Raw genomic sequence first — 26,870 nt, forward strand, 5'->3', positions numbered from 1 at the left:
AATAAGAATAAGAATAAGAATAAGAATAAGAATAAAATATAAGAACAAATATTTAAATATATACAGAATGGGAAAACAAAAAGTGCAACTGCTTAAATAATAGGCTAAATGTATGCTAAAATGTAAATGAAACTTCTGGGTAAAAAGGCGTTTGAGGTATTCCGCTGAAGTTAGTATGAGGCTTCAGCAGTGTGTATCTTCCAGGATGACTATCACATTCAGCTCTGGTTGGGGCTCAGCAAGGAATCATTGTCTGCAGGTGCACAAAGAGAGTCATTCCCATACCTGATAGGCGTTGTTGTACCCTGTGTGGTCAAGGTCGTGGCAGACTGCCGAGGTGAGCATGATCAGCAGGTCGATGCTGTCCATCTTACTCTTCAGGTCCGTCAGCCAGATCAAACCATACATCTGCTCAGAGATTCAAAAAAGAATTACAGACTGGGAAATGGAGATGGTGAGATGTGGGCCTAAATGGTGTGGAAAAATGAGGCCGACATCTACTAGTATGAAAACGATTAGTAAGTAAGTAAGTAAGTAAAATGTATTTGTATAGCACTTTTCTCAGATGAAGATCACAAAGTGCTTCACAACAAAAGGAAGCATTTAACAACTCCATAAATCAATACATCACAAAAAACAAAGAATAACACGTACACATAAGACCAGCCTAACCACCCACAATCGAGTTAAAGCCTCTTTAAAAAGCAGAGATTTCAACTGAGTTTTAAAGTTTACCACACAATCTAAGCAGCGCATGGAAGGAGGCAAAGCGTTCCACAACCTAGGTGCAACAACTTGAAGTGAGCGGTCCCCCCTGGTTTTAAAATGTGTAAGGGGGGAAACTAATAGTCTCTGGCCTGTTGATCTCAGACTGCGTGAGGATGTACGCAGCTGTATCAGGTCAGAGATGTACGGGGGTGCCTGTCCTTGTAGGGCATTCTAAATATCACTGGTAACCAATGAAGTCTGGAGACGACAAAGATCCTTCTTATTAAGGCAAATAAAAAGAGATGAAAGCACGAATGATCATCTCCAACTCGGCTTTTGACACCAAGGCTCTTATCTTTGAAGTTTCGAGTGTTTCTCCAGAGACATGGCCGCATCAAAAACAACACCTAAGCTCCTGAGACTGGGCTGAACAGACGAGCCTAAGTCACCAATGTGTTTCTTAATCTGAGGGATGCTCTGCTCCGGAGCAATAATTAAAGTTTCAGTCTTGGCTGAGTTCAACATTAAAAAGTTGTCATTTAGCCACTGCTTGATCCTACTCAGACAATTCATTAAAGATGATAGTTTAAAGTCAGTTTAGTCTTGCATTGTCAGACCTTCCTCCACAGCGTTGTGGAGGAAGGTCTGGCTAGTCCACAGAGTATCCTGGGATAGGAGAAAAATGTGCTCTCTGGCATTTCTTTGAACCAATCAGAATCGTCTTGGGCGGTGCCAAGCGCCTGACGGAGCCACTGTGCCAACGCAAAAACAGCCTCGGGAAGGAAGTTGTTTTGGTGGAACACGTCTACGTTTAAAGGTGGATTTAGTGCAGTGATTTGAATCCCCTCTCCACCCTGAGAGCCAGATGTCCTCCACCAATAACACACACACACACACACACACACTCACCATCTGGGTAACACAGAAGCAGTGCTTGAAGTTGTGGAAAGGGATGTTGTTGTATCTTCGATAGACCTCGAACAGGAACTGTTGCAGTACTTCAGGCTCAATGTTGAATGCTGCTATGAAATCTAAATCTGTGTACATGACCTGCAAGAGCACCATGATCTCTGCGTCCTCCCACTGCCTGCACACACACACACACACACACACGCATACACACAAATATACAACACCATGTGAGGGCACACTATTACTGATATTGCTGTAATGCTGATGAGATAAAAACTATAACAAAACAAATGGGTTAATGAAGGCAACTCACCTAAAGAAATGGTGAAATTAATATTTTGACTCATTAGTCTCAACGGCATAGTGATGCCACAATCAACAAGCAAAGGGCTTCCAGACAAACCTCACCAAAATCCTCTCTATTGGCATTCATTTTTCCCCTAAAAATATGCAATTTACTTCTGTTTGAGAAACGTTTGCTAAATACCACAATGCCCAGCTGCTTTAGGACAATGTTGAGCCTTATATATTTTTTCAAGTTGTTAACTAAAACATTGTTACTTTTTGTTAGCCTTATCCTTTATAATACATCTATGACATAAGTTAAGAAAAACATGTTTTGTTACGGTTTAAAGGAGTCCGGTAATTTCTTATGATTATGTGGCCCCCCCAGCTTCCCTTCTCATTCTGTAACCTGCATAACTGCATATTTATCAACCACCGCCATTGTGGATTTGCTACAAAAGCCTTTTGACAAATGAAAAGAGGACCATTGAATGCAGCATCCTCTTCGTGTCCATGGAGCTCACTTCAGAACATGGTTTGTTGATTAAGCCCGGTTATGAAGACCGTTTTGATTTGTGAGCCCTCGGCAGGCCCATTCATATTGAGATGAGTGTGTCGATCAGAAGAAAAGGGGGTTGTCTTCCATCCTCTTCAAGAGCATCAGAGGCACTGTACTGTCTCTGTACTCTGAGGAAACCGGTTCTCTGTTAGTGATGATGACCCCAGCACAAAGACAACCAGAAAATCTGATGTTGCAGGGGCCATTAGTGCAGTGTTCCTCAAAGCTTTTCAGACCAAGGACCACTAACCCAGTAAAAGAACACACAGATCACCTACCTGCCAAAAATTCCCCAAAAACAGTAGGAATCCTACTTCAGCAGTATGTTAAAAATCCCAGCCACATTAAATAAATGACAGTTTTTACATATAGCTTTCTCACTCACTGTCTCTTTTGCCTCAATAAGGGAGAATGGTGCTGTTTATGCTGAGACATCAGGCAACCAGTGTCTGTTTTAAGCTATAGAACCATCTTGTCAGTTGACAGTGACCATAAACTTCCTCTGTATTTCCTTCAAATGTCCCAATAATCATTTGTGACATAACTTGGAGACGTTGTTGGAAAACGGGCAGCTTCATGGCGAAAGTCTGACAACACAGCAAAACACCCAATTCAAATATTGTTTGAATTTACATACTATATGAGTTTATTTAATACTGAGAACATCACATCCATGCACCTCACTAGTAGGCCTTGGAGTCGTTGGCAGACAGCATAAGAAACACTGTTTTGACAAAATCACAATTGCACCTGAAGGCAGTACCCAGATCGGGGTTGGGCTATATGTGGGCGGAGCTAAACGTTTGACTCTGGGCCGGCGCCATCTGGTGGCGGAGATCATGCACACACAACATTGGAGCCTGGAAATCCAGAACCAAATCCAAAAGATTAAGGGTCTGGCATCGAGTAATAAAGTCACTCATCTCGAGTGGCGGAACCAAGCGTGCATTTGAAAATCTCACTGCACGCAATTGGATAACACTACGACCAATCACGACAACGCACGGGGTGAAGTATCCAGAGCTGAGGTCTGAGGACCAGGTAACCATAGTCCTCAGATTGGACAGATAGTCTAGCTAGCTGTCTGGATTTACCCTGCAGAGATCTGGGGACCAGGTAACCATAGTCCTCAGATTGGACAGATAGTCTAGCTAGCTGTCTGGATTTACCCTGCAGAGATCTGAGGACCAGGTAACCATAGTCCTCAGATTAGACAGATAGTCTAGCTAGCTGTCTGGATTTACCCTGCAGAGATCTGAGGACCAGGGAACCATAGTCCTCAGATTGGACAGATAGTCTAGCTAGCTGTCTGGAATTACCCTGCAGAGATCTGAGGACCAGGTTACCATAGTCCTCAGATTTGACAGATAGGTTAGAATGCCAACATGAAGGAAGAGGAATGGGACGGACTACCGGACGAAATGAGGACATCCGACAGAATTTCCAACTGCACCGGAACAATCCTGGAAGTGGAACATCGTGGATATAGACTACATTTAAACTTACCAGTTATCAAAGGTTGGCGTCTTTAAGAACTGCCTCACTTCCTCCGACATCTCCAGGGAGCTGCAAAGGTTACAACATTAGCATTAATAATTACTATATAAATTAAAACATAGAATATATGGAGGGCAGTAGTTCTCAGTGAGTTTTGCACGTGAACGTGCCTCATTTGAAGAAATTTTTCCCGAACGTGCTCACACTCCTTCCTGGTTTTATGCAGGGTTCTCTTGTGGTAGAACGGGGAGGGTTTGTGTGTTCCATCTGACAGGTCTTTGAACAACCCCAGCCAGCTCAGATGCTCCACACTCTGAAAATGTATCAGAAAATTTAATCCAATCAGCATAGAGCTGGAAGTCAGAGCAAGCAACACATCCGTCGACACATCCAATCCCCATTGGCCCTTCGACAAATAGGCCGATAGGATTACAAATGACCTGTAAACAGCTGGCTGCTGATGCTGGAAAGAAGGGTGATGAGCAGAGTTTTTAGCCCATGCAGCAAACCAAAGTAAGAGAGTAAAAAGCTCTGCAGATACAGGTGATAATTCTCCTGGGGTCATCACTATGAGCAACCCCTTTCACATTACACATCATTTAATTCATCATTCATGCAAAATACATTGATAAGTGCAGCTTTTAAAATACAAAGCAACTCAATTATCCTAAGTGACTGTGGGCCTTTCGTTATAATAACAACCCAATTTATACAAAACAAACACCTCTTCCTGACTTCCGGGATCAGTAATGTTTCTTTTTCGGATGAGGATTAAAAACCTCGCTATGCAGATGATTACGCCGTTGTATTATCATACGTTGGCTGTGGCTCAGAGGTAGAGCGGGTTGGACCTCAACCACCAGATCATTCGATCCCAGGCTCCTCCCGCCACATGTCAACATGTCCTCGAACACTGAACCCCAACACACTGTGTGTGACTGTCCACAGAATGGGTTAAATGCAGAGGTTACATTTCCCTGTACTGTACTGTATGATTGTATGTGACCAATAATAAACTTTCTTCTTCTTAAAAATAGAAATAGGTTCCATTCTATCTCCCAAAATTTCCAGAGTAGCTTTAAACCAGAGTACTTTGTCAATACCTCTAGTTTCTCCCGGAATGAATCCACCTGTTTCTTCATCTCATACACCACTGCAGGAGTCTCACTGGCCTCCATCAGGATTTTCTTCTCCAGGCCCTGCAGCCTGAGATCACACAACTTCAGTGAGATCTGTTAACTCATTACACCGTCAGATGTCTTTGTTCTATGTTGTTCAAAGTCTCAAAGCACCGCCTATCTATCCTGCGTCGATTGCACCCAAATGCCAAAAATCTGACGCTTCCCAAAATCTCATTTGTTTTATTGACTTTTCACATTATATATGAATTATATATTTCCTCAAGAATACCGTTACGTATGTCTTGATTTCTTATTTCCCAGCATGCCTACCTTTTCTCCATGGTGAAGAGGTCAAATCCTAGCGCACCAGCAATTTCCGCACCTGAAACGACAAGAATAGAAGGGAGAGTGTCACCCTTTTTCTGCTAAACCGAGGCACTGCAATTCCCATGGTGCAAAGTTACAGATACCTAACGGCTCACTGTTGCAGTCGGCGGCCACAACCTCCAGCTTGTAGCAGGAGTTGGGGCTGTTGGGCTCCAGGCTCAGGGAGATGTTGACGATGTTGCCCCTGGGGTTGTACAGCTTCAGGATGTCATGGGGTCCTGCCTCGGCTGCAGCGCGGAACAGATCTGGATACAACGGCTCACCGTTCATTTCAAACTGTGTCCTGAGAAACCATTTTCCACTCCTCCTCAACGGCTAAGGAAGACCATGGATTGTGGTTTGAAGGTCCTGGAAAAACTAGTAAGTGGTCCTTGAATTGGGATTGTTTTATCAAGCTTTCAGGGTCCTGTTGTTAAAAGTAACCCTTCACATATGGTTTATGAGTTGTAACTAAATGATTTATTAATTGTTAACAGCTGACTAAAGCCTTATAGATCAATTAGACCATTGTTATCATATAACCAGTGATGATAACAATTTTCGAGTTGCCAGTTTGTGCAAAATCCCTTTGACTAATGGGACCGTATGAGCGTTTAGCTTCAGGAAAAGGGCCGCAGAGGATCATTTTTTTTTCCAACAACTTAATGGATGACCAATATTATATGTGTCGTGAATATGTAACATTCCTTTCTGTGAAAACTCTGAATAAAGCCTCTCTTGTCTGTGACACTGTTTTCCTTTGTGAAGATTTATTTGTGTGAACACGTTGAATCTTCCTCTGGTGACCCTTTCTTATCTATATATCCTCACATCATCTGAGGGAATGGAGCGTTTTTTAGAAAACGTCTACGTCCTTGTGTGTCCCATTAAACCTTCAGGACTTTGTGAACTGAACCCTGCTTTGTGTCACTTTGTTCTCTGAGTGCTTGCCACTGCTCTCAGAATCTACTCACAGGGGCCAAACCAGTAGACCATCGGATGTGGACCACAGAACAATTGAGATTGGATTCTTTCACACCAATAACAATACATTTACAGTATTTACATACATACCGAATGTGAAGGATAAACCTATAAGGCCAAAAAGATGTTTCCATAACTTGGCAACCCAAATGTCGTTCTTGATAATGGCTTATAACTGACATTTAGTCTCTGCTTATGAGCTCTTTATAAAGTGTTTGAAATTAAAGAAACCACTTTTATAGAATACCGACACAGAGGCATGCAAACTCTACAGTTAGATTACTGCAATCAATTTCACATTTATTCGTTTGTTTGTTTATGTATGCACCTATTACCAAGGCAAATTCCATTCAAACCCTTTTCTGATTTCTGATTCTGGTTCAACATGAGTTACCTACAACTAACAACTACTGCTAAAAAAAAACGATGCTCGTTCATATTATAAGATATGCATAACATGTAGATCTTGTGATGCCAATGCAAGACAAGGCCTGTAACCTACAGTGTGTAACTGGTGGGGAGCTGTCAGTAGCAGCTGCATCGCTGTCTGTAGCTCAGACAACCTCCATGACACGCATCCAATTCTTTCATTGGCGTCTGTAATCGAGGTGTTTTTCTTCTTTGGTTTGTAAAAGAAGCTGTTGGAACGTGTGTGTGTGTGTGTGTGTGTGTGTCTTCAGTGAAACAACTCACACTAACAAATCAGGTATTTACATTTTCTTAACCCTTGTGTTGTCCTGGGGTCAAATTGACCCCTTTCAAAGTGTTTTATATCAGAAATATGGATTTCTTTCAACCAAATTACCCTACAATAACATGGATGATTCCATACAACATTCCAGTCAAATTAATGATTACTTTCACTGAATGTTTTGGGTGTTTTATTTAATCTCACAGCATTTGAATTTGAGTTTATTGAGTTTTTTAATGGTTTTAAAACAGTACCCAGACTAAACTTTGACATCTACCCATCTGTGATCCAGTCAACATCCTTAACTATTCAAAACAATTCAGAATTTCTGCCTTTTTAACTAAAGACAATTGTATGATTTGGTACAAATGAGGTTTGTTGACCATGAATTCCAAGAATAAGTGAAAAAAACCTGTTATTGAACCAGCTCGTGTTTTTTAAAAAAAAAGCACCAAAAGCTGGAAAAAGTGAGAAATAACTCAGAAAAAAACCCCGATAAAAACCATCAGAGAAGCACAAAAAGTTTCTTTTCAATTTTGAACTGGAAGGGCGAGTTCATGGTCAACGGGAAGACAACACGGGGGTCAACCTTCTATCAGATTAGATTGGCAAGTGTGCAAAAAATGGATGATGTCAATTTTTCAAACACTAGAATTGCAGGTGCGTGTGTGTGCGTACAGTCCGACACACACCTTGAAATACTTCTTTAATATGAAGAAGTGAACTTGAAACAGTGTGATTGTTGTCTGCTCCTACCTTTCACATCCTGCGCAGGGCAGTCCAGTGGGAACTCGGCCCGCTCCGGTCTCCCGTTCACTGTGAAGTAGATGATTTTTGTTGCCATGTTGTGCGTTCGGAGGCCACTGATGTTGCTGTGTGCTCTGCTGAATATTCCTCCACCCCCTTTGGTTTTTATTCTCTCCATCTCCTCTTCTGCTCCTCCCTTTTTGTTGTATTGTTACATTTTTAAACAGTTGGATTATTTATTTCAAAATGACCTCTGTTTTTTTTTTTTTTTATTATAATAAGTCATAAAGACGGAGAAAACACAGCAAGAACAAACGTGTCTTATCCTCTAATAATTATGAGATAAGTAATAATAACACAACAAGATAACTACCACCATTTAAAGAACTAATGAAATAAAATGAATAAGAAATAAAAGAGAATTTAAAGGCTGTATACATGTAATACCTTAGCGCATATGCATGATATGTGCATTGTGCAAATATATGCAGAATATAATAAGTCATAATTATGAGCTAATATGTTATCATTAGAATATAATAAGTCATAGAATAAAACTTGTCAAATAAAAGATAATTTAAAGGCTGTGTACATATTATGTATTACAATACCTTAGCGCATATGCATGATATGTGCATTGTGCAAATATATGCAGAATAATAGTCAAAATTATGAGCTAATATGTTATCATTAGAATATAATAAGTCATAGAATAAAATCTTGTTAAATAAAAGATAATTTAAAGGCTATATAAAGGAGTCATTTTATATCCTGATGCTTTTGAGAAGATAATAATATATAATAATAAGAGACAATAATTAATGATGAAACAGCTGTATACATGGCGGAAATGACAGCAATATGGATGACTTTGATGTGGGTGGAGAGCAATATCATAGCATAGCATACTGCATTTACATGGGTACCAGCTCATAACGGTGCAGGGGGTAATGAATTGGCAGATACATGTGTGAAGAAAGCAGCAGAGACGCCAGACATATTGTAAATATATATTTATTATATACAGCAAAGCTGAAGTCAAAAGTACAATTAAAGCAAAAAACATAAATGGAAATGGCAGCTTTTATGGGATAATGAATAATCTGGTGGACACAGGAACATATCCAGAGAAGACGGTATCCGCCATGCCTGTAGGCGGCGCTGTCTGGAGACCCGGCTCTACGTAACACAGAACCGTCTTCCTCCACGCCGCTTTCACTGACACCCGGAGACTCACCACATGGGCAACCGGATGGAGAGACCAACGTGCGTCGTTCGTGCTACAGAGTTGTCTGACGGTGTTGTTTTTATTCTACAATATTTTCATCGTATCACCACTTAATCGAAATGACAGAAAGCAAAGCAGAAACGGCCTCGAAGCCGGCCAAGGAGCTGCTGGCGCTGAACCCCAAACAAGAGTCCGAGTTCAAGAAGAAGGTGCAGGAAGCGAAGAAGAATAAATCCAGCAAGGTGGGTCGACATGAAATTGTGGCCTTTGAAAATAATCCTAAAAAAAAATCACATGACACGATGGTTCTATTGCTTTGTTCGTCCAACAGTACCGTCTTACTTCTAAATTAAACGTGTGTGACGCTTTTTTGTAACCTGTCGGATTTTGTGGCCTTATTGGAAATTTTAGCTAACGGTACGTGAATGCAACTGCTGCTAACGTTACCATGGCTAGGTCTTCTTTCTATTATTTAACGTTAGCTACTGTCAGATACCGCGAGAGCTGTTCATTAAAAATAAGCCGCGTAGTGAAACATACTTGTTCGGTGGAGGGTCACGCGCTCCCTCGCCGTTACCATAGAGGCCTCGTTGGGACTCAGGACTCTTTCAAAGCTAACTTTACGTTGCCCGTCCTTACCTTAATTCATACAATGCGCATTATTGTGCGTTTAAAGACTGTTATATAATCATTACTAGTTTAATATACATTTTTTGTATTCCAAAAAAATATTCCTTATAAATTGAGCAGCTCCACTGGAGCGGTTTGAGGTTAAAGGCCTTGCTCAAGGGCCCCTCCATGGTGGTAGTGAAGGAGGGACCTATGCTGCTCTTTCACTTTCCCCACCCAGATTTGATCCTGTCGGTCTGGGGATCGTACCCGCGACCTCCCGGTCACAAGCTTGCTTCTTTAACCTTTACCTCCGCTTGCTCTGTTCTGTCCAGTCCTGGTAAGCTATGACAGTGAGCTAAACGTGACATGTCAAGATGGCTGCAATGTAAACGGCCTGTCTTGCCTTTCGTATATGCAATTTACCCATTGAAGCACATTCAACGTCACTTAGAACAATATCCGTTTTATGAATTAGTTGAAATGTGCAACCATCAAATATCTGACATGGTTCTTGCTTTTAATTGCACACTTTACAAATGTAAATGTATCTTCCGTTTAACTTTTTCCTCTTGTTTATTATATTTTGTTCTAATTTCTTTTTCCTTTTTTTACAGGGGGGCCGTTTGACCCCTGGAGTGGTTTATGTTGGTCACCTTCCCCGGGGGCTGTTCGAACCTCAGCTCAAAACTTACTTTGAACAGTTTGGGAAAGTCCTGAGACTGCGGCTGTCCAGGAGTAAAAAGGTAACAGAGATGAGAACTATTGCTGCTCTTATTTTCCTCATTGTATGTCTTCTTATTTTTACTTTTTATATTGTTTACTTGAATGTTATGTTTGTCTGTGGACCTAATTGGTTAAATATGTCTTGTCTCCACCGTGGGATAGAGGGAAACGTCATTTCGATCTCTTTTTATGTTTTGACATGTGAAGAAATTGACAATAAAGCAGACTTTGAGAACTAAATAGGCCTGCGCGTTTTACAAACCTAACCTTACCGGGCCTAATTCAGTTGATTTCCACCAGAGAATAATGTTTTCACAAAGATGAAGAAAACAAATAGCCTCCATGTTTTCATTGCTTCCTATTCTGTGCATTGCGAATGGAGCTTGTATAAAGATTTGGATTTTAGATAATACCGCTGTCCCATCTGTTTGACTGGACATTGTGGAATTGATCCTGCTGAAATTTTGGCTCAGTGTGAAAATGATCCCAGATCTGACAATGGTCTGAGGTCAGATAACTGAGCCTAAAGTATTGTGGTGCGTTTAAGCTTATCACCTGCTCACCCAATGGCAGAGTGATAAAACCCATGTGCCAACAATAGCACAAGGAAACCGAAAATAATATGTAGTTTAAACGCATTCAATGGGAAGCATCGAATGCAGGTGTGTCGTGAAACTCATTTTCTTTTGTCTGTCGTTGTCTCAGACAGGTGGAAGCAAAGGCTATGCATTCATAGAGTTTGACTGTGATGAAGTAGCCAGAATCGTTGCTGAGACCATGAACAATTACCTCATGGGAGAGAGACTCATCAAATGTAAGCGTTGCTCACATACGAGTCTATTAATCTCCAGCATGATTCCTGAAAGGAGCCAGTTGAGGTGGTTCGGGCATCTGGTAAGGATGCCTCCGTGGCGGCTCCCTAGGGAGGTGTTCCAGGCACGTCCAACCTGGAGGAGACCTCGGGGAAGACCCAGGACTAGGTGGAGAGATTATATCTCCAACCTGGCCTGGGAACGCCTCGGGATCCCCCAGTTGGAGCTGGTTGATGTGGCTCGGGAAAGGGTAGTTTGGGGTCCCCTGCTGGAGCTGCTGCCCCCGCGACCCGATACCGGATAAGCGGATGAAGATGGATGGATGGATGATTCCTGCTCTGCACAATCACCAAAGGCTTGCCAGTGTTGTTGTCATTACTTTAAATTCCTCATGGGGGAGACAGACACAACGCACTATAGCTTTAATTGAATTTTTTTTTTTAATCTGTACAGTACAGAGATTTTTTTGTGCTTGTATTTACACTTTTGTTAGATCACAATTTCACTGTATGTGTGAATTCCTCCAACGTTGCCTCTTGCGGTTTTCCCAGGTAACGTGATTCCACCGGAGAAGGTGCATGAGATGCTGTTTGTCGGCTCCCAAAGGGAATTTAAAAAGCCCTCGCATCCCGCTGTCTCATGCTACAACAAGACCCACACAGAAGAGCAGGTGACCAAGATGAAAGACAAACTCCTGCGGAAAGAAGCAAAGCTCCGCAAGAGGCTCGCCGCTCACGGCATTGACTACGACTTCCCTGGATTTGTAAGTGTTTTGAGATATTGGGACAGGAACTTTAAAGGTCCCATGACATGGTGCTCTTTGGATGCTTGTTTATATATATATTTATATATTATATAGACCTTAGTGGTCCCTAATACTGTATCTGAAGTCTCTTTTATATAGACCTTAGTAGTCCCTAATACTGTATCTGAAGTCTATTTTATATAGACCTTAGTGGTCCCTAATACTGTATCTGAGTCTCTTTATATGACCTAGTGGTCCCTAATACTGTATCTGAAGTCTCTTTTATATAGACCTTAGTGGTCCCCATACTGTATCTGAAGTCTCTTTTATATAGAACTTAGTGGTCTCCTAATACTGTATCTGAGTCTCTTTTATAGAACCTAGTGGTCTCCTAATACTGTATCTGAAGTCTCTTTATATAGACCTTAGTGGTCTCTAATACGTATCTGAAGTCTCTTTATATAGACCTGTGGTCCTATACTGTATCTGATCTCTTTTATAAGACCTTAGTGGTCCAATACTGTATCTGAGTCTTTTATATAGACCTTAGTGGTCCCTAATACTGTATTGAAGTCCTTTTATATAGACCTTAGTGGTCCCTAATATGTATCTGAAGTCTCTTTATATAGACCTTAGTGGTCCCTAATACTGTATCTGAAGTCTCTTTTATAGACTAGTGGTCCCTAATACGTATCTGAAGTCTCTTTATATAGACCTAGTGGTCCCCTAAACTGTATCTGAAGTCTCTTTTATATAGACCTTAGTGGTCCCCTAATACTGTATCTGAAGTCTCTTTTATATAGACCTTAGTGGTCCCTAATACTGTACTGAAGTCTCTTTATATAGACCTAGTGGTCCTAATACTGTATCTGAAGTCTCTTTTATATAGGCCTTAGTGGTCCCCTAATACTGTATCTGAAGTCTCTTTTATAGAGAACTTAGTGGTCCTAATACTGACAAGATTCCAGATCGGCCCATCTGAGCTTTCATTTTGTCAAAGGCAGAGCAGGATACCCAGGGCTTGGTTTACATCTATCACCACTGGGGGGGGGGCATAGTCAGGCTGGGGGAACTCATATTAATGTTAAAAAACCTCATAAAGTGAAATTGTCATGCAATGGGACCTTTTAACGTGGCAAAACATCTTCTCAGGTCTTTCCAGGAATGAAAACAGTCCAGCCTACCTTTTAAAAATTCACAAATGTAATCTCGGCCCAGAAAGTTGCCCTTGGGAACGTCACGTAAAAAAACAAAAACAAGTAAAGGTCCAATCAAAACATGGAGTAGCTATACTTTTGTTGTTGCCTCATATTAACCTTAATGCTTTCTTTGCTTTTCCAGGCTGCCCAGGTGCCTCAGAAGAAAAGGTCCTCTGATTCCATGGACGCGTCTACATGTAGTAATGTAAGGACAACCCAAATATTATATTATATTTAGCTTTGGCACGGAGTGAAAATGGCCCCAGGTGCACCAGTGATCCGGGGTCAGATAACTGTGCCTATAGTACTGTGGTACATTAAGCTTATTGCGTTTGTCTCTTGGTGTCTGCGCGGTAAAACCCATGTACCAACATACTATGTGAACTTAAATTAAACTTGGACTGCAGATATCTGTACCAGAATGTGCTTGCGTGACTAATGGGCGACTCTTCCTCTTCAGGACGCCACGCCACTCTGCACCCCCTCTGTCCTAGAGAGGAGGAAGTTCACGGTCATCGGCGACGACGATGCCGACGACGAAATAATCATTAAGATGCCTCCTGCAGACAAAGAGGAAGAGTGCTCCTCCTCGGAGGAGGAAGAGGGTGACGTTGGGGAAGATGGGGGCGAGGACTCGGAGAGCGAGGAAGCCACAGCGAAGGATGCCGAGGCAGAGTGAAAGGGCTCCGTTTGGTTTTTGTGGACTTGGTTCTCTTGCTGTCAGAGTTGCATTCATCAGGCTTAACTTTGAACGATGTTCAGAAATCAGCGCATCTTTCAAATTACATTTGAGAAAGGCATTTGTATGAAAGATTCCACCAAAAATTGTTAGCGAGTGCTATGGATGGGTGCTTGCAAAATAACCCGTGAGCCTGATTTATGGGCGACATTTGCGGCTGGACTTCTTTGACAATGGCAAATGTGCATTTCAGTCTTGAAGCAGGCTGTTTCCTTTGCCATGCAGGGCCATAATGTTGACACAGACAGCTATAGACTTTCTTTTTTGCTTTATGCACACTTGGCTAAAAACGTGGTATATTTGTACTATGTAAAGTATGTTCTTTAAAAAATAAATAATGTGAGAATGTACTGTTAAGCAGTCCTTTTGTGTCTTATCTTTCAGAAGAACAAAAAGCACTTGCATGCACGCTGGCCTATTATAATAAAAGATTTTTTTTTTTTTTTTACAGAAGACATTTTGGCATGTCACAGTAGGAAAAGATGTGGCTTACTGGGGAAAAGAACCGCGCTATCGTTAATGTTAGTAGTACCTGTGCTCTTCCTGCTATGACCATGTGTGGTATAAAAAGGATCCATCAGCAACAAGAGGAAATTCTGCGATTATACTGAAGTCAAATTCCACAACCAGATGGAAAGTATTTTAGCTTTAAATCATATTATCTGATACTGTATCTTAATACTTAACAAGAATAGTAAATACAAGTTGTCACCCTCGTCATCGCCAGAGAGGTAAAATAGGGGATTCAATTACATGATTAGTCTTTGACTCTTAGCCCATGGGGGTTTGTGGGTCTGGGGTCTTTTGTAGTTTTTTGACTGTGCACACAATTTGATGGAAATTAAAAGCACGCAAACAGGGCCCCGGGCAACTTTTATCCATTTCCATAAAATATATCCCTGAAACGCCATTTTATTAAACCCTTACATTTTTGACTTTCAGGTTTCTTTGTGTAACGTTACAAATGCGAAGGCTGGACGCTTGTTGAGTGGAAACGAGCAAATCCCGGACCCGAGGTGTCCAGCAGATGTCGCTACACGCCGAGTTGGCCTAGTCGTTACACGTCCACGAGCCACAGCGGGCTAGTTTTTTTTTCTTTTGCATTACCATGCGACAGTTTTCCAAGTGCCAACATCATCCCTGGATCAACTGCGCCTGCGCACGACGATCCCATTCTTGTCCTGCAGGCAGCATTCCGGGTGGACGGTGTGAGTGAGATAAAAAGAAAGACAGAAGAGATTTGAGGCCGTAGACTGGATATCTACGCCAACAAGTACGGGCTGTATGTCCAAACCAGCAGCGGCGTTTAAGCAGGATATGGCAAGTAGAAAAATGAATGTTGTAGAGACACCTCTTCGCTTTCTTGTCCCATTTTCTTCTCTTTGTGCTGCCTGTCTCTGAACTGACGTTTCATTGAAAGGAAGGGCTTCGCTCGGGGCTAGCTTTAGCTTTTATTCCATAGTACACACCTACTCGGTGTGAAAGCTCGGCCAGCTGTTTTAGAGGGAAACAAAGACAAGGAGCTAACGTTTCGAGCCCACGCGAGCAAATTACAGGGAAGCTTCGTTTCACGTGAACGTTAGCTAGCAGTATCTGGTACGTCAAGGCGCTCCTTCGGTTGGCACGCTAGCACTGATGGTCAGGCTCCGAGCTAGCTTGAGCTCAGCTAACGTCGCAAAGACCTTATAGGAAAAAAAGCAGGTGTGTGTGTGTGTGTCAAAATAGAGCCGTAAATCAGTAGTGACCAGGACGAGTGGCTTGTCAAAGGTAGGTCTGGTGTACATTGAACGAAGAGGATGGTCAAATTACAAGTAACTTTAGCTTTGTATACAATGCTATAATAAACTGAAATGTAAATGACGTGTATGACATGATTCAGTTTAACAAAGAGCTTCATAATTACAGTCCTAATACATGATTACTAACATGTACTACACTCAGACCAGTGCAGCTTCTTCAAAATGTGCTTATACTCATACACACGTGCAACTATTAGTGTGGGAACTAGAAAAAAAAAATGGAACTTTTAACATTATTTATTGTTATTCAACAATATGAATGCACTAAAATGGAAACAAGTATTTGACATATTATTGCACAATAACAAAGGTTGTAGTCCAGTGAATCTGGCACAGATCAAGCTGCTTCAGGTTTGAGTTTCACCTCTAGGAACAAAGGCCCACATCTGATAGAGGATGAAAAAAGTCCTTTCAAGTAGATCAACTTGTGACACAGGGAGCCGGGGGGGGGGGGGGTTATTTCAAGGGCAGAAGAAGTGGAACAACCAGGCAGGACACCACAGGGACGTCCCTGTGTCTTATTTATCTGGAGTTGGTACTAAAGCTCAACCCCTCAGCCGCTGTGTCAAGATAAACATTTCAAGCTGTGTGTGTGTGTGTGTGTGTGTGTGTGTGTGTGTGTGTGTGTGTGTGTGTGATTTCAATCAGTGCCTTGATTAAACTGCCTTGTTATTTTGTTTTTGAATGTTGATTGATATATATCTATTTCTATTGAACATCAACATTTTTGCCCAGCCTGCATTAATCCATACACAGTTCAGTTTCTGTTTGTTTTAATTCATTTGAATGTTTAATATGTTTATGTATGCACCATCAGCATGGCAAATTCCGTAGCACCACTTACTTGGCTTTGGCAATAAATCCTTTTCTGATTCTGATTCCACTTAAAGTTTTGAATGAATTCTTGAAAGTAGATTTGTTGTTTAAGCATCACAGGTATAACCATAGACTGTAAATAAGTGGACAGACATCAGTGATGGGACATCAGTGTGACATCACCCATGTGTGTGGAGATCTGCTATGAGTCGTTGGGTTTGCTGTTATGGGCGCAGCCATCCTGGTTGCGGATGTGACGATTTTAGACGTGAGGCAGGAGTCCCACGCTCAACGTTATATTACATAATTCACATCATAGCCACGCCCTACAACACCCCCTGCTTTATTGACGATTTTAAAATCAACGAGACCATAAATCAAAAAGGGAACATCCTTCTGTGTTGCACAAGACTTCAAACTAGCGATTGAGACCATAAACTCATTATGAAAATGTTTACTGAGATAATAAATCAAGTGAGAAGTGGGTCACTTTCTCATAGACCTCTACAGAAACCGACCTCCTTTTGCAACTGCACGTGTCCTACCTTCCCCTCCGGGAATTCAGATATAATATAGGCTTTAAGGAGTCCCCCCCTGCAGTAGATCAGATATAATGCAGCTTTAAGGAGTCCCCCCCTGCAGTAGATCAGATATAATGCAGCTTTAAGGAGTCCCCCCCTGCTGGAGATCAGATATAATGCAGCTTTAAGGAGTCCCCCCTGCAGGAGATCAGATATAATGCAGCTTTAAGGAGTCCCCCCCTGCAGTAGATCAGATATAATGCAGCTTTAAGGAGTCCCCCCCTGCAGGAGATCAGATATAATGCAGCTTTAAGGCACTTCACATTTGCGGCACTTTGCCTAACCGGATGCTTTGTCCATTAATATATAGTCTATCTGTATAATATATCATCACTGGCTGTTTGTGTGTGGGTCGGCAATAGCTTATTCAACACTATTGGGGATTACCCCAAAGTACAGGAGACAAAAGGTATTTAGAAACCCAATCAATTCACTCATATGGGAACGTTACACATCTCATTGTAAACCATGAGTATTCATTTGCTGCTACAACAGCCTCAGCGTTTCTGGTACATATAATACTCTACGATTTTGAAACTTAGCTGCAGAGATTTACTCTCATTCAGCTAGAGCATTAGTGAGGTTGGCCACTGATGTTGCATGAGTTCTAACAATAAGTTGATGAATTGACTGTTGAGCAACTGAAAAAAATGATTTCTATAGTCAATTTACATATGACCTAAGACACAGCCATTATGTGGTTTTAACTTCCCAAATAAGAGGATTTGCTGCTTTTCTGGTCTTTATGTGATAGTAAACTGAATATCTTTGGGTTTTGAAATGCTGGTTGGACAAAACAAGTAATTTAAAGACCCCACCATCTAAAATGGATGGGCATTTTTCTCTATTTTGTGACATTTTTCAGAGCAAATGATTAATCGCAAAAATAATCAGCAACTTAATCCGTAATGAAAGCAATTGTTAGATCCGCCTGACTGTTGTAACCTGTACCACTGGGATTTTCTTTTGTGGACAAGCGGAGTCCACAGACTTTTGTCCATATTGTGCACAACATTGTTTTATTAGATAAAGCACTGTATTTTTACTGTAAGATCAAATTTGATAATGAAGAGATTTGATATTAAATTGACAACAGCTGTCTGCTGTCCTTTCTCTAGGGCTCTCCAGGACAGATCCCGGGACAAGACATGGAGCTCTAAGCTAGCCCTCATCCATCTCCATTTACTGCCGAAACCTCGTCTTCTACCCTTTCTATAGTGGCTTGGCTCAGACTCCTCGAAGAGAAGAGGGAGAAAAAAAAACAAGTGGGAGGGAGTAGTAAACTTTCCCCAGCTGCTGTCCAGACACACACATGCAGCATTGCTGCCATTCCCCAAGCCCTGCTCCATCCATCCCTAGGGTACGGCCACTAGCTCGCTAGCGGGCTAGCACTTGGCACAAAGACGAGGCCGGTCCTCCGTGTACACTTGCCTCTTTCTTTTTTCTCCCTTTTAACAGGTCACCCAGCCAAACTCTCATCAATTGGGGCTCCTTTTGTTTAGCTGTCATTCTTGCTGCTTTGAGCAGTGGAGGATTGCAAGTGTCCAGTTAGCAGTCAGTCAGTCAGTCAGACTGAGGAAGCCAGAGGGGTTGGTTATCAGAGGCCAGGAGGATGGAGCCCAGCATGGAGAACTGCCTGTCCCAGGTCCTGCAGAAGGACATGGGCCGCCGGCTGCAGGTGGGGCAGGAGATCATTGATTACATTTTGGACAAGGAGAAGTCCCACGACCTGGAGCAGGATCAGACAGCGCTGGACAAGATGGTGGACGGCATTGCCAGCTCCTGGGTCAACTCCAGCAACTTCAAGGTAAACTCCACTGACGAGGCAGTAAACAATAGGGATTATGGGACAGTATCAAGGGTTCCACACACCCTGCACCCACATTAGCTTCATGACTCCCCGTTTGCACTCTGTTTTAGAATCTCTGATTTTAGTTTATCAGTCATTTAGATATGATCAATTTTCACATGTCCAGACATGACCACTTGGAAACATCTATGCTACAGTGTTAGCCTGTTGCAGGATTTTCTGTTTCTTGTCAGTGTTTAGACTGCACTTCCAAGTCATTGTACAGACATGTAATGGCCCATTTTAGTTTTTCTAAAGGAGGAATTTCCAGTTTTTCTGTTGTGTGACTGTTTGCCATGCGGTAAAGCAAAAACGTTCCCGGCCAGGCAAAGGCACATGGCATTATTGTTTCCATCCACTATAGAACTGGCTCGCATTGTTCTACTGTGATTGATTGTGCTTTATTTTGGAGTTCAATCTAGGGCAAAATTTCATCTGACCCCAAATTGTGATTACATCAGCTGTTCTTTCAGCGCCCAGCCACAGGTTGCTTTTTCTGCCATAACTGTTAGTACACATTGCTTATTAAAGCTCATGATTTCATGTCGGGATATGCTGCTTTTGCTCTATGTGAGCCTTAAAATGTCAGAGAGATATCTGCCTGAACAGAGCCAAGGCTGCCCCCAATGTCCTACATACTGTAGCTTAGCAAGGACAGGGAAGGCTTTTCTCTATGTCTCTGCAGTCTCAGTGCTGAGATGCCATGTTGTGTATTGTAGTTTTCTATGTGCTTCAAATTACCACGTGTATTGCACTGCTGTGTTTCTGCTCCCAGAAGTCTGGCACACGCCTGAGAGAAATGGTGATGAGAGGTTAGGGAGAGTTTGAAATGTGAGTTTAGGACATTTAGCAAGATGCCTGGTTACAGCTCAAGGTACTGAGAGGCCCGAGCTGGCACATATGGGGCTTCACAAAGAGAAGTCAATACTTTTGGTTACAGAGTCAGACAAAGCTCCCTATGTTGCGCCAAACAAATGAAATGAAAAGTGAAATTCTTCACTCCTTTTAGATATAAGATTCTCTAAAAAATGCATCGAAACATTTTCGCTGTTAATACAAATACAAGGTTTGAAAACATAACAGTATTGTCTTTATGTTTCTTAGACAAGGCAAGTCAGTCTGTCAACCTGTCAAAAGCAGGCGATGATGACAATTCCTCTTTTTAAGGTCTGATAGGGCTGACAAACACATCTGAACTTTTCCAGCAGCTCTACTTGTGTTAGTTAGCCCGGGAGAGGCAGTATCCAGAGCACAGGCCTAACTGATCACTTGGCAACTAATGTGGAAACTATTGAGAGAGAGAGAGAGAGAGAGAGAGAGAGAGAGAGAGAGAGAAAAAGAGAGACATTCACCATAAAAGGTGCTTTAGGCAGATGCCTCTAATATTAAGCAACTGTGTAAAGAAAGAGCTTTACTGTCTTTTACGGTCTCCTAAGCTAAACTTCAGTGCACCATTCAACCATTCAGTTAGATTTTTGCTGCACATTCCTTATGTGTGTACATAGCAAACATTGGGCCTGGGTTGTTGTACTGCCATACTGGTTAGCTGACACTGTGTACTCTTCTACGTACAATTTTGTTATCTGTCAAGCTTACAATAGAGTTACGTTGGGGTCCATAACATGAGCTGGATCCAAACTATTTTGTTTTACATTGAAGAAATTAAAGCAAGAGTAGTAATTTAAGCGATAGTGTGGTGTCTGCCGCCGCCATGAGGAATTCTGAGTAATGACATCAAAACTGTCAGCGCGTCCACATGACACAACACAATCTTCTGAACATCGAGAGAAAACTGAGAAATCCAGGAGAGTTTTGTGGAGCTGAGTCTTAATTAGCTTTGTAGCTACTCATTTGGCAACGGCATGAATGCGATGTTCACTAATATCAAAAATATTGATTACATACTTAAACACATTAAAACATGTAGTACCACCGCATTAGATGTGTTCACCCTGGGAAAATCTAATCTTACATGTATTTCTAAATCTAAGGAAGAATTTATTGAAGTGCCAGGTTAATATCTCACAGAAATGACTTCTACTGAAGTGCCTTTGTAAGAATTGTCCTGTCGGAATATATAATGTGCTATAACTTCACCATCTCTATCCTAAAGGTCCCATAACATACAAAGAACTATGTTGAGCGCTGGATGCGGTATTTGTGTGATCAGCAGAAAGCATTACCATCAGTGATTACTGTTGCCAGGCTCTTCTGTCTAAATAGAGCCCTTTAATGATTCATGCACATGCAATTTCAAATGAAAAGACTCCTCAATGCAGTTGTCATTTTCCAGAGTGATCTGCTAATGTGTGTCCCATCCACCTCAGGGTGTGTCAAGTCAGCAGCCTCATCCCAGCTGTGGTTTCAGCTGCTAATCCAACTCCAAACAAGACTGCGTACGTCTAATGATTGCTTAAATGCAGAGTTGTGGCGCAAGAGTGAGTGAAGGGCTGCACGTTTGTCAGATTTGGCTATGATGGTTTTGTAGTTAATCTGCAGTCTGTTGACAGGGTTAGCCTAAATTTAGTGTGGTAGATGTCTGAATGCCTTTGGGCGTATCTGCACATGCACAGCCCTGCTGGACGTGTGAAGTGTTCTCTGTCTGCTCTATAATTTGTGGTTCGCCCTGTACTGTTTGATGCAGAGACCACGCCCACCTCAGGATTCAGACTTTTGCAGTACCACATGAGCGCAGTGTGTGGTTGCGTGTTTTTTACTCTTTTCATTTTCACTTCACATTTTACACCATTGGATTCAGTTACACACAATGCAACAATTAAATAAAATAAAAAAGACAGTTGTATGATTTTAGAATAGTGATTATGCAAATAATTGTAAACAAGTCCCTAAAGCCCGCACTGACTTCGGCAAAAAGGCTTTTAATTTTGCAGCCCCATCTGCATGGAATCAGCTTCAAAATGAACTCCAGTTGAAGGAGTTGGTCTCATTTTATTCTTTTAAAGGCTTGTTAAAGGACCTTGCAGAAGGGCAGTCTGTATGTCACTGTTTTTAAATTGATTTAGGACCCTGGTATTTTATGATGACATTGTTGTTTGAATATGAGTGAAAGTGTGTTTATGTATTTACATGTAAGTGTCTCCGTCTGAAACGTGCTGCTGCCACTTGCCAGGACACTCTTGTAAAAGAGATTTTTAATCTCAAGGAGTTTTTTTATCCTGGTTAAATAAAGGTTTGAATGAAAAAAAAAAAAAAATTAAATAAAAATAATAAAAGAGGAAGCATCTCTCTTTGTCCATTTTTTTAGTTTACCATTCACTAATGAACTTAAATTAATGTCTCCTCTTCCTCGTTCAAGTTCAGGCTTTGATTTAAAACAGAATGTAATTGGGCATTTAGAGAAATTTAATTAGCAACCTCCTGTGTGACAATTGCATACTTTGTTTTGACAGATTTAATGATTTCAACTCCCAATGCTGCAGGACCACAAAACTGCAATAAACAAATGGTATCCAAGGACATGATCTGTATTTCCCTTCCCTTCTCATGCCTCTTTTTTTTTCACACATTTCCCACCTGTAGAACACCAGTTAGGCCCTTGTCAGTAACCATCCATCACGCCACCTCTCCCCTCCATCTTTTTCATCTTTTCCTCTCCCTGTGCAGAGCTGAGCCTGGGAGCTGAGCTGGTTTACTGCCTCAATCAATGAAGGCTGGCGGGACCAGTTTCCGGTTTGACAAGCCATGAAGCGATCGCCCAGACAACCCGGTGCCACCTGTAATGTTGTTTGGCCTTGTCTGGGCGGAGTGGCTCCATCAGACTACAGACGTGGCAATAATAGGACCACCAATAGAGAAAACCACCATGTGAAAAAATAATATCTACAGTAGTGAACGGGGGGAGACAAATAATCAATAATCTATGATTTAAACATAGGATGTTCGGTCGAGCATGGGTAGAGAGTAGACGCGCCGTTGCCGACTCCTGCACATCTTTCCATTAATTTTGTTTTAAACGTCCGTTTTGCTCGCTTTCTTTCTCTTATTTGGTTTCGGACTGGCCAAGACATCTGCCGACATGTCCGGCAAGGGTCCTGCTCGTCCAGAACGTCCAGCTCGAGCTCAAAATCGACATGCTAACGAGAAAGCTAACCAGCCTTCACACGCACACGACGACGACGACGAATGAGGCCCGTCACTCTCGCAGTTGGTAAAACGTATTGAGAGCTTCAGGGCTGAAACCCGCGGTTCACTCGGCACCCTACAGTCTACTATAGACTCTTTTGGGACTCGTCTTACTGAAGTTGAAACTTGAAAGGGTCGGCCCCTTGGTTTAGTTCCTGGCATGGGAAGGCTTTTTCTCTTCTCATTTCTGTTCACCTTTTGGTTTTATATAGGCTGTTTTTCTTCTCACTTCCTTTGACACAAATAGCTGTTTTGTTATGTGTGGCAGAATTTGCTTTTGGGGAAAAACATTGGGCAAAAAAATGAGAATGGCGAGGAAAGTCCGAGGCTTTTGTTCGTGTCAGGCTGTACCCTGTGGCTGTAGGGAGGTCTGACCAGCTGTCATCATCAAAGACTGGACAGATGATTAGTTGTATGGTACTCAAACACTCAGGAAGCTTAATGCCCGAGGGTGAGCTGAGCTCAATGACATCACTTCAAAGTTAAAATGCTGTTTTTATTGCTCTGCAGGGTAATATAATGTCTCAACAGGATATTGTACAGCAAATAATGTGGCCTATTAAGGCAAGAGACCCATTTAAATTGCTTACCTTGGTTGGCTTTAGTAAGTCTACAGTACAAGTAGTCTGAGTAATATCAGAATATTTAACTTCATATTGCTTTACGTAAAAAATGTTACGCCATTTTTGCACCTCACATGCAGCAAAATTATCCCACTGTAGAGGAGGGACACAGAAGTCACGGTTCGGTACAATGGAGAGAAAAACTACACAAAAATGTCTCAGGCTGTACCACCTAGTGTCATACAGTCTCACAGTGTCTAAAGTCAGATATGAACAGTAATCAATAAGGACCGCACATCATCTCCAGATTCCATCTGGAACTAGTAAACAAAATAAGACAATCAGCAATAAAACTGAAAATCCAGCATCTCTAATTTACGAAAGTGCAAATTACATAGAATAATAACAACAAAAAAGTTTACTTAGGAGAGACCTTCCACCCCAAAAGATAAAAGAAAGTATTCTTTCTATTAAGTGTGACAGGCATACCTTTCTAGTGTCTGCGCTGCCGCGACCTCCTGTAGCTTCTCAGCTAGGTGAGTGTGTGTGCCGCTCATACTGTACAACTGCCGATTTCATTTCCCACTCAGAGTCAATAAAATGAACCGTCACCGTGAGATAGCGCTCCGTAGCTCGGGAAATCTAACCATCAGTTGTTAGTGAAACGGAGGGTGGGTGGAGCTGACAACTCGTGCTCCATCAGCGTCTGTGTTTGGTTGTATTGAGGACTACAGTTTGACTCATGTGTGGACGGGATGGCATGTGGTAATGAGGTTCGAGTGCATGCAGCAAATAATTGAAGCCAGATTCCTGTACAAGTTAATATGGGCACATTAAAGATGACATGTACATTTTTTTTTGGCCCATTCTGTATTTGTATCTAAAGGCTGTTAAGCACCGTAGTGAGAAGTTGGACAGTTTTTTTGTCTCGTTCCAGTGATTGGCACTTCTGGGTGATGGTGTTGGATATGCGTTAGCATGTTAGATGTATTTCTACTCACACACCTGACAACTGATGAACAACGCCTCGTCTTACCCAGCACTCTCCCGCCTGTACTACTGGAACTGACTGGGAAACCCATGTTTTCCTGCGGGTGGCCACCACCCGCCATAGGCTAGCCTACTCGTCCTTAGTGCTTAGCTCTGACTCACTTACTGGACCGTCAACATGTAGTCGGAGCTTGGGAGCTTCAGATTAGGTGTCCTTAAAGAAACGCATATCTAACAGAAGTTCTATTTGTATTTCATACTGTCTATTCTTTCGTGTAAATTCATCTACTGAACCGAGACACCCGCGCTGTGTCGGTTCAATACATGTACCGTTCCACCTCTACTGTAGAGTGTAGAGACTGGCAGTTGTAGAGGAGAGCAGCGCTGCAACACTAGCATGCTGAGGTGGACAGTTGAGCAGAGTAAAGAAAGGCTCGCAGTATGACCTGCTTCATTTCAACACACCAGTGGACAGCAAGTCTTCTCAGATCCACTCCAATATTAGACATGTGGGCACACAGATGCAAACCTGTGGCAATAGAACGGAACCCTACTCAGAATCAATTGGACTGACTAAAGTGAGCCCCAGCTCAGGGTGCAGGCCGGGTCTCTGTCACTAGGCACAGAGTAGTCTCCTGAAGACCCCCAGTCCATTTGCCAGATCGAAATAGGTCCTGGGTTTTGCTCTGATCCAGGTAAGACATTTAAAAAAAAAATGATCCAGATAAGACATTAAACCTGTATTTTGTAGGCTCTGTCAGATTCTGGCTATGCTTTCTGTCTCAATTCGTGTTTACCTGCCTCTCCCTCATGGACTTACTTGATCTCTTTCGTTTACTGGATCACTATGTAATGGCAGTGGGAATAGAGTGTGTGTCAGTTTGAATGACAGTGGCAAACCCATAGAGAAGCCTCTGTAACCTTTGCCAATGCTTGTGCTAATACTTTGGCGTAATCAACCTTGGACAGCCAAGTGTGGGTACGCACAAACACCCACATATACTCTTACTCAAACCAAAAGCACACCTCTCCTGTAGTCAATGGACATTTTTGGAAGTAACAGATTTTGCATATTATCTGTGTATGTTTCGAATGTAAGCCCAGGTGCGCTGGTGAACCTTGACGTCCATTTCCCGAGTGAAGCAGTCATTTCAGCTTGAAGGGGACTTTGGAGCCTTGGCACAGCCCCACGTTAAATGTTAATCCTAAACCATGTTAAGTTTTTGAACCCTCGGGGAGCGGAGATTTGTGCCGAGCTCAGATGAAAAGCTGCAACACACAGCGCTCTGCTGTACCAATGAAGGACAGCCTTCAAGATGATGCAGAGCTTGTGTATTCTGCCCCTCCTGTGACATTTGGTGGATTTGCAAAACACAAAAGATGTGTGTGTGTGTGTGTGTGTTTGTGTGAGGGAGGGAGGGAGGGAGGGAGAAGTATGGGGGGCGGTGGTGGTTGCGGGAGGCTTCATGGGTAAAGTGCAAAGTCAGGAGGTTTCTGTGTGTGTGTATGCAGTGTGTGATGTATGAAGCCGCCACCGCCACACATGTTTTGTGCGTTGTGGAGGACTTGCTGTTTGTGTAGAGTTGTGTGATGTACTGCTGTTATTGTTTGTACAATTAATCAAAATCATCAGGGAAAAGTAATACAATTTTAGGGTTTACTAGATTGTTCTGAGTAAAATTAATGATTCTGTTTGGTCATCATATCCAGTACTTACTAACAATTATTTGTTGTGTGAATAGCTCTTATTAATATTACGGTATTTGGTCAAATTCATTTAATTCTAACAGTATCTCTGTGCTCTTGCTGTTAAGTCTTTTAGAGAACACATGGTTTTTGAGAAACATCTTTGATTCAATCTCATTTTTGGGTAAATCTGTGAAATAGAGGGTATTGGCAATACCAATGTTTTAATCAAGACTCTGCCATTCAGATGTTTCAGGTCTTGGGTCTGAAGCCTGTCCCAGCATGCTTTGAGAGAGAAGTGGGGCACACCGCTTTACTACAAAGCCAACACATATGGTATATCTGAAGGAATATGTTTGTCTACAGGTGACAAGACACTTTTGCTGTACTTATTACCTACCTAAAAGATATCAGCGCCTTATATAGCGACTTTCACAAACCCAAGGACGCTTAACAAACGGGGGGGGTTAAGAACTGAAGGTGTGAGGCCAGGATAGATTAAATTCCATAAGCCT

General features: G+C 42.1%; 3 protein-coding genes and 2 non-coding genes across 43 annotated transcripts in view; 4 read left to right on the forward strand and 1 right to left on the reverse strand.

The window, feature by feature from the left end:
- Positions 1-8,005, reverse strand: part of LOC116697860 (high affinity cGMP-specific 3',5'-cyclic phosphodiesterase 9A) — a 12,439-nt gene extending 4,434 nt beyond the window's left edge. Inside the window, exons 1-8 of the mRNA XM_032529387.1 lie at positions 7,880-8,005; positions 5,565-5,714; positions 5,413-5,464; positions 5,065-5,167; positions 4,122-4,274; positions 3,971-4,020; positions 1,618-1,795; positions 286-408 (exon numbers count right to left, since the gene is read on the reverse strand). Of these exons, the coding sequence (XP_032385278.1) occupies positions 286-408; positions 1,618-1,795; positions 3,971-4,020; positions 4,122-4,274; positions 5,065-5,167; positions 5,413-5,464; positions 5,565-5,714; positions 7,880-7,967 (897 nt within the window). The 5' untranslated portion in view covers positions 7,968-8,005. The remainder of the gene's footprint in view (positions 1-285; positions 409-1,617; positions 1,796-3,970; positions 4,021-4,121; positions 4,275-5,064; positions 5,168-5,412; positions 5,465-5,564; positions 5,715-7,879) is intronic.
- Positions 8,006-9,083: 1,078 nt separating this feature from the next.
- Positions 9,084-14,171, forward strand: nifk (nucleolar protein interacting with the FHA domain of MKI67). The gene is made up of 6 exons (XM_032529381.1): positions 9,084-9,340; positions 10,325-10,453; positions 11,139-11,247; positions 11,797-12,008; positions 13,332-13,394; positions 13,650-14,171. Exons 1-6 carry the CDS (start codon positions 9,218-9,220, stop codon positions 13,866-13,868), a joined length of 855 nt encoding a protein of 284 aa, XP_032385272.1. The 5' UTR covers positions 9,084-9,217; the 3' UTR covers positions 13,869-14,171.
- Positions 10,903-11,033, forward strand: LOC116698467 (small nucleolar RNA ACA64). The gene has a single exon (XR_004334214.1). It is a non-coding gene; the product is annotated as a small nucleolar RNA ACA64 (small nucleolar RNA).
- Positions 13,435-13,565, forward strand: LOC116698468 (small nucleolar RNA ACA64). Its single transcript, XR_004334215.1, has one exon. It is a non-coding gene; the product is annotated as a small nucleolar RNA ACA64 (small nucleolar RNA).
- A 4,076-nt stretch (positions 14,172-18,247) lies between the features above and the next one.
- Positions 18,248-26,870, forward strand: part of clasp1a (cytoplasmic linker associated protein 1a) — an 85,531-nt gene continuing 76,908 nt past the window's right edge. For all 39 annotated transcript variants that reach the window (XM_032529303.1, XM_032529304.1, XM_032529310.1 and 36 more), the window contains exon 1: positions 18,248-18,931. In XM_032529303.1, coding sequence (XP_032385194.1) covers positions 18,737-18,931 — 195 coding nt within the window. In that variant the 5' untranslated portion in view covers positions 18,248-18,736. The remainder of the gene's footprint in view (positions 18,932-26,870) is intronic.

Source organism: Etheostoma spectabile, chromosome 11 (genome assembly GCF_008692095.1).
Source record: "Etheostoma spectabile isolate EspeVRDwgs_2016 chromosome 11, UIUC_Espe_1.0, whole genome shotgun sequence".
NCBI lineage: Eukaryota > Metazoa > Chordata > Actinopteri > Perciformes > Percidae > Etheostoma > Etheostoma spectabile.

What these genes read in the sequence shown, in the direction of transcription:
- nifk (XM_032529381.1), top strand. Translation starts at nt 9,218, where the DNA reads ATGACAGAAAGCAAAGCAGAAACGGCCTCGAAGCCGGCCAAGGAGCTG. An exon ending in GGCTGTCCAGGAGTAAAAAG is followed by an intron (nt 10,454 to 11,138) that starts GTAACAGAGATG and finishes TCGTTGTCTCAG; the next exon opens with ACAGGTGGAAGCAAAGGCTA. An exon ending in ACTACGACTTCCCTGGATTT is followed by an intron (nt 12,009 to 13,331) that starts GTAAGTGTTTTG and finishes TTGCTTTTCCAG; the next exon opens with GCTGCCCAGGTGCCTCAGAA.